The sequence below is a fragment of the Urocampus carinirostris genome, chromosome 3 (genome assembly GCF_059441175.1).
Source record: "Urocampus carinirostris isolate Australia breed hairy pipefish chromosome 3, RoL_Ucar_1.0, whole genome shotgun sequence".
NCBI classification, from domain to species: Eukaryota; Metazoa; Chordata; class Actinopteri; order Syngnathiformes; family Syngnathidae; genus Urocampus; species Urocampus carinirostris.
This window is the reverse complement of record NC_142351.1, coordinates 28,073,340-28,087,569: the sequence shown is the minus strand read 5'-3', so window position 1 is coordinate 28,087,569 and position 14,230 is coordinate 28,073,340. Positions and strand designations below refer to the sequence as shown.

Here is a 14,230-nt window from a genome sequence, read left to right as displayed (position 1 = left end):
ACTTAATGGTCTTCTTCACTAAGAAGATTCAATGCATACAGGAAGAAATTGCAAAAGATATTGTTAGTACCACACGTATTAAAGGACTGAAATTTACAGATGCACGACAGGGTGGCTGCCCTGGGAAAATGGCCGGTTTTAGTGAACTGTCACTTGATGATCTCAAACAAGTGGTGAATGCGGCCAAACCGACAACTTGCCAGTTCGACCCTCTCCCAGGTTCACTTATTAAAAGTCTTTTTAGCGTCCTTGGGCCTTCAGTTCTAAATATTATAAATACATCACTCTCCTCAGGTGTAGTTCCAGCAGCTTTTAAGTCCGCCGTTATTAAACCCACACTGAAACGACCCAACCTTGATCCAGAAATATTAAGTAATTACAGACCTGTGTCAAACCTACCTTTCCTCTCTAAAGTACTCGAAAGAGTAGTGGCACAGCAGCTGAATGCTTTCATATCGGAGAATAACCTTTTTGAATCCATGCAATCTGGATTCAGGGCTAACCACTCTACTGAGACAGCTCTGATCAAGGTAACAAATGATCTCCTAATGTCAATGGATTCTGGCGCTTCATCACTTTTGCTGCTACTGGATCTTAGTGCTGCTTTTGACACAGTGCGCCACAATATCCTACTAGAACGGTTGGAAAAATGGATTGGTCTCTCAGGAGCCGTCCTCTCGTGGTTCAAATCTTACCTCTCAGATAGGACGCACTGTGTTAAATATGGTGAAACGACATCTGAGCCCTTTAATGTTACCTGCGGTGTTCCGCAGGGTTCAGTGCTCGGCCCCCTACTTTTCAACATTTACATGCTTCCATTAGGTGATATTATTCGCAAGTACAATATCAGCTTCCACTGCTACGCAGACGACACTCAACTATATCTTCCGTTGGAGGAATCTTCCACACTAAACTGTGGAAATTTGGAGGCCTGTCTCACTGAGATAAAAGAGTGGATGTCACTCAATTTCTTGCGTCTTAACTCTGAAAAGACCGAAATGTTAGTCATTGGTCCTTCTAAATGCCGGGACTTATTCGCAAAAACTGCTGTGAACATTGACAAATGTCACATCACACAGAGTGACTCAGTTAAAAATTTAGGTGTCATATTTGACCCTGATCTATCCTTTGAGATGCATGTAAAGCAAATTACTAGAACTGCCTTCTTCCATCTTCGCAACATTGCTAAAATCCGTTCAATACTGTCTCAGTCTGATGCGGAAACAATAATTCATGCATTTGTTACCTCCCGTCTCGATTACTGCAATGCACTACTCTCCGGTCTCCCGAAGTCCAGAATCAAGTCTCTTCAGCTAGTACAAAATGCCGCAGCGAGGCTTTTAACTAGGACAAAAAAGTACGATCACATAACACCGATTTTGGCTAACCTGCATTGGCTCCCAGTTAGCCAAAGATGTGACTTCAAAGTTCTCTTAGTATTGTACAAAATCATACATGGACTTGCTCCCTCTTATCTTTCAGATCTGATTTGCCCCTATGTCCCGGTCCGAAGCCTACGATCTGAGAGTGCTGGTCTTCTGGTGATCCCGAGAGCAAAGAAGTCTTCTGCTGGTTCGAGAGCGTTCTCCATCCGGGCACCGGTGCTGTGGAATGCTCTTCCCCCTGAGATTCGATCTGCAACCTCAGTGGAAATGTTTAAATCTAAACTTAAAACTCACTTCTACTCCATTGCATACGAATAACCTACTCCTCTTGTCGGTTGAAAATAGTTTGTGTAATATAGTGTAACAATCTGTGAAGCCCTTTGAGACTCTTCGTGATTTAGGGCTATACAAATAAAAATGACTTGACTTGACTTGACATTCTACAAGGTGTGAGCTAACTCCCATCTCTGTCAGTTTCCTACTCAGTAGCAGAGGCTGTATGGTATTGAAGGCACTGTCCAAAAGTCCAAAAATGTAATCCTCACAGCCCCCTTAGCCCTATCCAGGTGAGAGAGGGATCGGTGTAGCATGTAGACTATAGCATCTTCCACTCCCACCTTCTCCTGGTAAGCAAATTGCAGAGGGTCGATGGCGTGACGGACCTGTGGCCTCAGGTGGTGCAGCAGCAACCGCTCCATGGTTTTCATCACATTACTACAGTTACTCAGTACTTAAGTAGTTTTTATTCTCCAAGCACTTTTTTACTTTTACTCAAGTTATTATTTGGATGGCCCATTTTACTTTTACTTGAGTGATATCAGGCTGTAGTAAAAGCAATTTTACTTTAATTTCAGCTACTCTACCCACCCCAGACCCTAACACAAGAGGTTAAAAATAAAGGATAAGCCTGCACCCTGCTCATACCCAAAAATAAATGGCTCCCTTTCTTTTTTGTCGTCGTTGTGCTGCCCCCTATAGATCGTCGTTGAAGCGCCAGGCACCCCCACCCCTCCAACTCCCCTTTAACTTTCTCCCTCCCACCCCCAGAATCTTCTCATCTCCTCCACGGTACCCTCTTTTAGACTATTGCATGAATTGTATTTTTCATTCCCGTGCCATGGCGACCGTGCAAATGGAGGATTCCTGCCTTTAGCGTCGCCACGCGACGTAATTGTTTCGCGAAGCGTTTGCGGGGCTTTCTTTCAACCACACCCCCCCCCCCCCCCCTTTTTTTTTTTTTTTTCAAAGGACCACAGGTTTTTTTGCTAACCAGATCCAGCGCCATCAAGTTTCACTAGTTGCAACGTGGCTGGGGAGTGGAAAGCTGGTGTGCAGACAAATCTTATTATTGCATGGACACATGCACTGAAGAAAACGCCTTATGTTCGGCGTGAGGGGGGAGAAATTGCACGTCAAGACACGGGCTGGTGCACCAGCACCAGCAGACGCGGAGGAAAGAAGGAAGGGAGGGAGTGGGGGGAGAAAGGGGGAGATTCGTGCTTCTCCCTCCGTGCACATGAATGAAAGTCACGGCGCTTGTCTCCTCTAATGTGGGATTACTATACATTATCCGATCCCTATTTGTTATCAAAGGACATCTTTTTTGGGGGGGTCGTGTCCTACAACTTTCTTTGACATGACAGCGCTAAATCTTTTTTCTGGAAGACGACTCGAGCCAAGATCGGCGCGCCAGCTGACTCCTCAATGAGACTGTGTTATGGAGCTAAACGCAGAGGAGACTTGAATTTTAAGGATTCTCCCGCAGCCGACGCCAGGGTGCTGTACCCAATAATCCATGTCTGCACTGAGACTGGAGCCCGGAAAGGGGCTACGGGCGTTATTTGTTTTTCATTTTTAATTTTTGTTGTCGTTGCGGGATGCGTTGGCGTTTACAGGCATCTGCACGGTAAGGGGATCTTCATTAACGCAACCTAACACACTATGTAGAATAAACCTGAACTATCCATGGTGCTGAAATGCTTTTTCGTCACCAAAGTGGATTTCTTGGTAAAAATCGGTGCGTGCCCTAAAATAAAGATAAAATAATCGCTGAATTATCCCCACGTTTTACGCATTGCAAATCATACACACAAACGTTTATGCGCATGCACGCACACAATGCACTGTGAAAATTGAGCAGTAATTATCATCGACGTTTAGTTCATGTTGCGGGAGTGTACATAGGGAGCAAATGTGGGCACGTTTGATGCGCAGGTGTGTAATTTTTTTGCGATCTTTTAACGATATAAAGCGGTGTGTGTGTGTGTGTGCCTGCGCTCGTGTGCGTCACTTTGTGTGTTCGTGCGTGCGTGTCTGTGCACGAGAACATATGCAAAAAGGAGAGGGAAACTATCCTGTATTCTAAAAATACAAATGCCGGATATACGGTATAACCCGATTTGGAGATGTGACCCCCTGTTAAAATGCACTACGAAAATAATTTATTTTTTGATTTAATTTTGTTTCTAAGCCAAACGGATGCGGAATTTTTCATCTCTAGATTTAATTATTATTTTTTATAAGAGTTGCGCTAGCTTATATGTACTATTTATTTTATGTCGATCCCTTGCATAGATGTCTGGTATGTGTAATGAATGACAAATCTTTTGACGACAGGGAGTTGGTGGGGGCTTTAAAAGGGTTCTAAAATTGCAGTGCTTGTTTGAAAAATGTAATAATATATATATACAAATTGACATATCCGCATATATGCTAAAGCGGACAGTCATTTAATAACCTTAACTGACTGGTGTTAATGCATCTTAGCCTTTGTAGTTTACGAACAAATGAACAATTAAGAAAAAAAAAAGACTTTATAGATTTTTCCTTGGATTACAATCCTGCATTTGCTCAATTTTCATGATTACAATTAGATGAATATTCTGTGCCTTGAATAATTAGCAAAATTAGGCAGGCCTGCATTCAATTTTTGTGCTGGAGCGCTGGTGGCCAATGTGCATTTTGGGCAACTTGTGCTTTGAAGCATGACAGTGGTACATGTGTAAAACAGCACCCGTCCTTTTTCTTTTCTTCCCTAGATGACACCACACATTGACACCATACTTGAGTGAGCTGGGGCACCTCTTCCCAGGAAACATGCATTTCTGGGACCTGAATATAATCCTTGTGATTGCATCATCTCTGAGGCTGGTGGAGATGTATGACAATTACGGGGAGATCTGCCGCAACCTGTGCACATGCGAAGAGAAGGAAGGCATCCTCACCGTCAGCTGCGAGAACCGAGGGATCATCAGATTGACGGAGATCAGCCCAGTTCAGTTCCACACGTATCACCTCCTTCTGACGGGGAACCTACTGAAGAAACTGTCGGTCAACGACTTCATCAATTATACCGGAGTGAGCATTCTGCACTTGGGAAACAATGACATTTCAGAGATCGAAACAGGGGCCTTCAACGGACTCCAGGGATTAAAACGGTTACATCTGAATAACAACAAAATTGATGTTCTGAGAGATGACACCTTTACAGGACTGGAGAGTTTGGAATATCTTCAAATTGATTATAATTACATCAGCAACATTGAACCCAACACCTTGAGCAAACTACACCAACTAACGGTGATGATCTTAAATGACAACCTGCTGTCCCTTCTGCCCCCCAACATATTTCGAAATGTCCCTCTCACACACTTGGATCTGCGGGGAAACCGGTTAAAGATGTTCCCTTACGTCGGCCTCCTTGAGCACATGGACAAGGTCGTGGAATTACAGCTGGAAGAGAATCCTTGGAACTGCTCGTGCGAGCTGATCGCTCTAAAGGCCTGGTTAGAGAGCATCGCCTACACTGCTCTGGTGGGAGAAGTCGTGTGTGAGACACCCTTCAGGCTACATGGGAGGGATCTGGACGAGGTGTCCAAACAGGAACTATGCCCGAGGAGACCCCAAGAGGACTTGGTGAGGCCCGCTGCCCCGAGCAGTACAAATGGATATTACCAGACCACACCGGCTGCGGCCACAGCCTCCGCCACCTCGTCTGCCGTCTTCAGGTCCTCATCTAGACCGACCAAGGGAACACGGCAATTTAATCGAACAAGGTTAAAGCCCACGTCCCGGCTCCCGGGTGGAAGCCCTTACAACTATGGCCCTATCATTGCTTTCCAGACCAAATCGCCTGTGCCTTTGGATTGCCCCACTGCTTGCACGTGTAACCTGCAGATTTCGGAAATCGGATTGAATGTAAATTGCCAAGAGAGAAAGATCGAAAGCATATCTGACCTGAAACCCAAACCGTACAATCCGAAAAAAATGTATTTAACCGGAAATTACATCCCCGTGGTGCGAAGATCAGATTTTATCGATGCTGTTGGATTGGATTTGCTTCACCTGGGAAACAACAGAATAAATGTGATTCATGACAGAGCTTTTGGGGATTTGACAAATCTACGTAGGCTGTATTTAAATGGTAATCTCATGGACCGGCTCACGGGGGAAATGTTTTTTGGCTTGCAGAATGTGCAATATCTTTACTTAGAGTACAATAAAATCAAGGAAGTGGATGCGGGCACCTTCCGTTACCTTACAAATCTCCAACTTCTGTTCCTCAATAACAACCTGCTAAAATCATTACCAGTGGGGGTGTTTTCTAGCCTTTCCTTGTCCCGACTTAATCTGCGCAACAACCAGTTCCAAAACCTTCCCGTAAGTGGTGTTTTGGATCAGCTCAAGCTACTGGTGCAGATAGATCTCTTTGAAAACCCCTGGCACTGCTCCTGTGATATTGTGGGAATGAAAATATGGCTCGAACAGCTCAGTGCAGGTACAGTAGTGAAGGAGATTGTCTGCGAAACACCCAAACGTCATGTCAAAATGGACCTGCGCTCTATATCATCAGAACAGCTTTGCCCGGACCATTTGGACACCTATATATCACCCACCCCTCTGACAGAAAAGCCCTTCCAAGATTGGCTAGTACCGACTGATGCCACGCACAAATTTAATTCTTCTGGGAGCACTGTCCCCCTGTCGGTCTTAATCCTGAGCCTATTGCTCGTCTTCATCATGTCAGTCTTTGTGGCGGCAGGTCTGTTCGTTGTAGTGATGAAAAAGCGCAAAAAATCTCAGAGTGACCGCAGTAGCACCAACAACTCTGACGTCAGCTCCTTCAACTTGCAGTACAGCCTGTACAGCAACCGCTCGGGCACCAAAGCCAAGGTGCCTGCTGGTCACGTCTACGAATACATCCCGCATCCCATGGGTCACATGTGCAAAAACCCCATTTACAGATCAAGGGAAGGGAACGCGGTTGAGGATTACCGTGACCTTCACGAACTTAAGGTGACTTACAGAAGCACCCCAGATGACGAGATAAATCACAGCTTGATGAGGAGCCCTGCCTACAGCGTCAGCACCATTGAGCCAAGGGACAACCCCTCCCCGGTCCCAGATGCAGACCACTTTTTTCGAGGCATCCTTGAGGCTGATAAGCAGTCCCCTCATCAGTCCGTCCCGTCCCTACCAGTGGGGGGAAATTTAGAGTACAAGTACACAGGCCCAGTTTCATATACATATAACCCCAATTTTGATGTCAGGCGTCAGTTCCTGCACCCAGACAGGATTAGAGAAACTGTGCTGTACGGTACTTCGCCCAGTACTGTTTATGTGGAGCCCAACAGAAACGAATACTTGGAGCTAAAAGCAAAACTACAGTCTGAGCCTGATTACCTCGAAGTTCTTGAGAAACAGACCACCTTCAGCCAGTTTTGAGCCAGAATCATCCGTGCAATGGAGCATTATGTCTCATTTCGACCTTTGGAAAAACAATGTTTTGGGTGCCTTGGCACAAATGACAACAAGCAGGAGAAGAGCTGAGCAGTCCTGTGGGGTGTGCCGAACAATCTTTATCTTTTTGTGCAACAGGACATTACAAGAGTCGGGGTGAATACAAATGCTAACTAATGATGCAAATTTTATTTTTATATATCATTGATCTCAAATATGAGGTGTTTGAGTTCGTTCAGCTTCAAAATTCAGGAGTATAGCCTGCATAGGGCATATTGTTGGAAATGAAATAAAAAGAAAATCACCCTTGGACAAAATGACAGAGTGCAAACAAACAAACAAAAAACACTGTACAGCAGATGATAAAACTGTGTAGGACTACATTCCTGCTGTAGTCTGTGAGTATTTATTGATATAACCTGCCATGTCTTTTCAATATCAAACTTTTGATTCAACATCAACATTATCCGTGTCATCATAAATCACCTTTTTTTTCTGGAGGAAGGAGAAAAAGGTTTTTTGTTTTATAGTTTCACTTCCTGTAGCTTGGCATTGTAAAAGTGGCTTTCTAGTTTTTAAGGGAAATAGCACACCCCTAATATGGAGAAGAAGAAAAAGACTGTGCCATTTGACAAGGAAGAAGGGGAAAACAGTGTCTTTGTTTGCTTTGAGAGTTTGGGGGGATTAGAAGGCAAGCTCTCATTAAAAAAAAAAAAAAACGTGATCACATTAAGGCAAATTTGGACGTTGATTATTAATATACAGATTTATTTGAAACAAACACATGATATCTGAAGTTTTGATTTTTGTTGTGTGACGTTGCTATTTTAATCTATGTAACACCTATTTTTATACAAGCATTGGCAGAATCTTTATCCCTTCTTGAGTCTATGTTTTGGATTGCTTTGCACTTCTTGCACTATAATGACCAAACTATGTTGTTGTCATCAAATAAACATGATGTCGGTTCTCATGACACATGCATGTCAAGCCTGGTAAAAACATGATTGGTCAGGGGGGTTGCTTGAGTGATAGGCTAAAATGGGTACCTAATAGGCCACATATAATGTCCCAAAAAATATTTGCGGAAGCAATAAGTAGGCTTTTCTACAAGGTTCATACATAAGCAAGGTGTCATGTTAGTGCTTATAAACATGCAAACATCATTGTGTATGTTTAAATGCAGGGAGAACTGAGAGCAGAACTTTTTTTTTTTTTTTTAAACGTTTACAATGATCTGTTTTCATGACTATTGACAAGAGCTAATACCATATACATGCATTATGGAATAATCTGACTAAAAGAAGCGGGCAACAAAAAAAATCGATATTACTAAATAGACCTTGTTTAGTCAGTAAATAAAAATGATTTTACTGATGTCGCTCACTACAATAATGAAGTTCCTTGTTCCAAAAGTGTGCTTCATTGCTACCCCTTGTGTGTTACAAATTGTTCTTGTTTGTTAATCGTCAGTAACATGGATTTACATTACACATGTATGGGAACATCAGGGCAAAATGACAATATCACAATAATCCATAAAAATGACAAGATAGTGATCGTATGGAAAATTCAAGCTCATTATATACTCCTTTTATTTACTTATTGAAGCCATTTCTACCCTGTTGAGTTTCCATCTGTGTAGCCCTCGTTCATTTATTTCCGTTTGTTTGGCTTACACTGGCTGTTTCATTTTATTCAATTTTGAAACAGAACTGCTGTGTCTAACAAAAACAATCATTATGCCATTTCTACGACAATGAAGTCAACAGAGAGAATCATGGACATGTGAACATCACAACTACAAGTGTGGCATGTTTGCCATAGTGACAGAAATGAAAATGCCAAGGGAAAAAAAACAACCGATTCGCGTGAGGCTTGTTTATTGTGTTAGCAACAATTTGCTTGTATGATTTATTTATGCTATACGAGTCCAAAGTACTTTGCAGAACCCCAAAAAAAAGAAAACATATCTGAAGAAGAAATCAGGTGTCCCTTTAGGGTAAGGGTTCTAAAGTCAAACAGAAATTTTTTTTAAAAATAACTACAAACAGAGGGCCCGACTGATCAAATGTTGATATTTATTTTGAATGACGCATAGTCTGGTGACTCAATTGAACCTACTGAAAATCTTAAAAAGAGATTCTAATACAATCAGATACATATAGTAATATTTTCCTATGGCTCTGTCTGTAATCTCTGATTTTTTATAAGGCACAAGTGACACAAAAATCCCCATTACATGAACATCAAATGAAAGAAGCCGGGATTATTCAGGCTCCATCAGTAGCTTATATTCTATATTTTAGCAAACGTAGGTAGAAAACAATTTGAAAAAAGTAATAATACAATTTCTTTCATATAATTCACTAAACTACAATAAAATAAAGTAAAAGGAGACATAAAATACAGTAAAAACAAATACTCAATGATTCCTGGTGTATGATACAATTTTAAAATAACATCATCCTTAGAGCACCCATAAACTCCTCTTGACCCAGATGTGGCCCACAGGCCTTGATTTTGACATATTTGGTTTAGGAATGGTGCCGGGCTTTGGCAAAATACTGTGGATATATTTAAAGCTGCAGTCATTGCTTGGTGTGATATGACTTTTTTTTCTCTGGTGCTTCTCTCAGCACTATCTCACGGGCCGGATTAAATCTGTTGGCGGGCCTTATCCACTCCACGGTATGTTTGACACCCTTAATCTAATGGCTTCTACAAATGTATCTGTCAATATAACCTTTGAATAAATGGTCTCAAAATGCGACAAAATATACAGAAAAATGCAACAAAAAACAACACGGTAAGAAAAAAAAGTTATGGCAAAGATGTGTATTATATATATATATATATATATATATATATATATATATATATATATATATATATATATATATATATATATATATATATATATATATATATATATATATATATATATATATATATATATATATATATATATATATATATATACATATTATATACAACATGCTTCTCTCATCATTGTCTCACGGGCCTTATGAGATCCGATGGAAGGCCTGATCCAACCTGTGGGCTTTATCTTTGACACCACTAGTTGAGATAGTTGTCCGACTTAAAATGAGTAGAAATGTATCGGCATGCAAATGAGAGAATAGGAAACAACTTGAATCATTTGCGGTTTTGTCATTTCATGTCGGTTGTTCTTTGTTTGTATGCGGTCACCTTTGAGCGGCAAATGAGCTGCCATCTTCTCGTGCAAGGCCCAAAAAGAGCAGAAGGCACCATTTGGGAGATGAGGAGTCGTGGAACTGAATGCAACTCTGGACATGTCACTGTTGCATAGCTGGCACAGTGAATCATACCCAGGATGTGCGTGCAATTGTCTGTGTGTGTGCGTGTGTGTGTGTGTTTGGATGTTCATTATATCTGTTGAGATAATTTTGGCTGACACATTCTGATGGGGAAGCGGTTTTGTTTTATTGTACCACACAAATAGCCTATTTTTTGTTGTTATTGTAATGATGAATTTTATTTGAAATGTTACAAGGATTAAATTCAACAATTATGAGAGAGGCTGCAATCTAAATAGGAAAGCACATTTGACCTAATCTGTGTTCTTGTGCAAATGTGTGCCAGCCTTCATCACTGTTATGACTAAGTGACCTGTCCACAGTAGTGGTGACAATGCAGGATATGTGCAAGGAAATGTGAGTGTGTGTGTTTGTCTGTGTGTCTGTCCCTATTGAGACCGCAAAATAACAGTGTTCAAACTAACATTGAGGACATTTGGAGAAAATCGCTTGGAAAGTACAAGTGCTCACTGTCCACCGAGTGATAAATGAACAGTATTGGGCGTGATACCAAAAAAAAAGGAATTAAATACTGTTACCTATTACGTCATTTAAAATGTAACTCGGTTACTCCCCAGATAACTGACACCCAAAAGTAGTATGTTACTTCGAATGCAACTATAATACAAATTACGGTGTATACTCAAATGGAAGCCGACCCGCTAAAACTGTTTTAAAGCATTTACATGATAAAAGAAACAAAATGACACTTGGAAAATGGAAAATCAAGATGACAACTGGACCCTTCATATTTCTTGGCTTGTAGCTTGTTGCAGGAGCTTGTATGAAAACATTTAGCTGAGATAATTTGTATCTACTATGTATCTGGGCTTCAAACCACTTTAAGATTTCCCTCTCCGTTTCTGGGTACTGCCCAAGATATGTATTTCTTTTTAAGCATGGTGTAAAGCAAAATAATTATACAAAAGACCGGAATCAAGCACACTTTTACCTTAATAATGTGCTTATGGTTTGTTGTTCCTGTGCAAGCTTACCTCCCGTGCCTCCCCAGGAACTGCCGAGCATTGACTCATGGTGACAGACAACCACAATCGTGCATATGAGCTGACCCCTTTATTTGAGTATTTCGTTGCATAGTTGTAAAGTTGGCTTGATACAAATATTTATAGTAAGTAGAATGTCTCCATGAAGATAAAAGGAGTGTCACCATACTGGTATTCAGTTGTACTTCAAAGGTAAATATAAACATGCCCACCCATTATATTTGGAGGATAATTTTTGTAATAACAAGAATGATGCAAAACCGTTTAGCAGTTAGAGAATTTTAAAATTCCTGTTTGCATTTAATGAGTAGCGCAGTAATGCTCCATGTAGTAACACGATTGAGTTACAACATTGTATTCATAAAACACCCCAGTACTCGTTACTGATAAAAGCAATTGCGTTTCAGGAACTTTTGCCTTTCTAATGATGCTAGTCGAAACATTTTTAATGAATGCTTAAAGTACGAGCCTATAACATTTCATTTTAGTGTGTATTCTATCACATTGGATGGTGTGTGGGATTTCTGTAAAACCTACTGAGTTAGTAATTAAAATGCCACACATAAAACCGTATTACTTTAAAAACCAAAGTACCACTAAAAGTTACAGAGTTCTATCTATCTGATGTCACATATTATTTTGAAAGGCAATAACAGAACAACAATTTAGAAAAAAAAAAACAGCTTTACTTGTGATTATTTTGACAAATTCTCTTTGTGATAGTTGAATACAAAAACTGAAGCTGAGCAATCGAGTAAACAATTTCATCCGTTTAATGTCAAATCAAAATGTATTTCTATAGCACTTTTCAGGTTCTGCAACTCAAGGTGCTCTAATAAAACCTTCAATGTAAGATTATACAATTTCCTCCCTATTTTTAGGCTGGATATCCAACATGTCTATGTTGAATGAACAGAAAGCTGGTGCCCCCCATCACGACACACACACACACACACACACACACACACACACACACACACACACACACACACACACACACAAGCAAAACACAATAGGTTCCATATTACATATTTAGAATATTGTATTGTAATACCCTTTGTCAACCAGGGGCATGCATCTCATCACTTCCTTGAGATAAGCTACTTTGGCTTGGGGAATTATACTAAACTGGCAATTATCCAGAACTGTTGGCTGCAGATTGTCAAAACTAATTTGCCAGTTTTGCCTTCACCCCCTTAAGTAATTCAGATCCCCAATTTCGAACCAGTCAGTGATTTTGTACTGGACATGGAAATGGTGTTGTACACTGCATCTTCGATAAGGTAACTGTAGAGAAACGGACCTTAAAGGTGCTGTCCGTAACATCAAAATATACTACTTGTTGACGCCATCCTCTGTCTGAAATCACCATTGCAGCCTCTTTTAAGCTGCTTCTGTTGTACATCCACGTATGTTTCCTACGTAGATGTGCTTAAAAAAATATGATTTTTTTTTTTTGAGGGGGGGGTTTGTTCGGTTGGCATTTTGTATTTGAAACAGTCTGTTTCTTACTTTCACCATTTCCATCCTGGCATAAAATGAAACAGCCAACACACATGTAAAATCATTTTTACACATGCACTCTAAATACAAAACATTGCGGGGACTTCGGGAAACATTTATGATGACCTTCAAGAGACATTAGTCAATGTTTTTGTCAACATTATTTACAACATAATTATACTTCCACTCTTTCACCCACAAGTCAAGTCCTTAATCTATCCATCCAAATTACAATTAACATATCATTGGTGTCAAAGAAAGGTCGCTCAAATTTCCTTTTATTCTTGAGGATTGATAACAAGAAAATGCTATTTGGGCTAGAAACAATTAAATCATTAGTGCATCACAACAAGACTCCTTCCACCTCTGTGTTGCAATCTGGCACTATTCTCTGTAGCATGGTTGCTCTGACACTGTCGTCAACAAAAATAGGGCTTACATTTTACACAACGTAGCCCTCATTTGCGTTTTCTTTCGGCGCAGGATTAAACACAGCTTGTCTTTGTAATCACCATCCTGCATGGTCACATGATCCGAAAAACATGTGACGTCAAGACCTCGGCGCAGCTGAAAACTTAAGAAATAGACGTGAATTAGTCAGTTTTGATGGTTGTTTAAGCCTTCAGCTTCAAATCTGGTGTGGTCAGAAGACAAACTAGAGTTCCGTTCTTAAATTTGAGCATGCGGCTTTTCATCAGGTGCAGATTTTAGGGTACGATAAGGTTTCAGGTGATCACATTCCTACAGTAGATGGGGTTATGTCCCACAAACAATAACCACTATCAGACTCATTTTTCTCAATCATGTTAGTTAGAACCCTGTTATTTTCAGGTTGTAATATGTATGTTTAAAGCCCCAATGTATAATATTTTATCACTAGACGGCACTTTGTTGTCTGGTAGGAGCTCGGGCCACTGATATATGATGGACAACCATGGCGCCGAAATAAATACAAGCAAAATACAGACCAATTTTTCAACCTTTGATCTTTTTTTATGTATACAAATAAACATTGCTGTAGTAGTTCATTTATTTTGTCCTGGTATTCAAATCAATGTTGTTGTTTTTTCAATGGATTTGTTCTTTTTTTTTTTGTACCATGAAGGATTTTTTACATTTTACTAAAAAGGATTTTATACGATTAAATACAAGTTACATTTACCGAGTGCAATGAAGATTTTCACTGAGTGGAATTCAGGTCACGCTGTTCCAAATTCGGAATGTTTTGGCTGGGGAATTTTGATAACAGGACTCTGAC

At 40.5% G+C, this 14,230-nt stretch overlaps 1 protein-coding gene across 1 annotated transcript; it reads left to right on the top strand.

Annotated features, from left to right (window-relative positions):
• The first annotated feature begins 2,474 nt into the window (after positions 1-2,474).
• On the top strand, positions 2,475-7,420 carry slitrk5 (SLIT and NTRK like family member 5). Its single transcript, XM_088331325.1, has 2 exons — positions 2,475-3,291; positions 4,424-7,420. The coding sequence occupies exon 2, from the start codon at positions 4,482-4,484 to the stop codon at positions 7,107-7,109; it is 2,628 nt and encodes an 875-aa protein (XP_088187451.1). The 5' UTR covers positions 2,475-3,291; positions 4,424-4,481; the 3' UTR covers positions 7,110-7,420.
• The last annotated feature ends 6,810 nt before the right edge of the window (positions 7,421-14,230 follow it).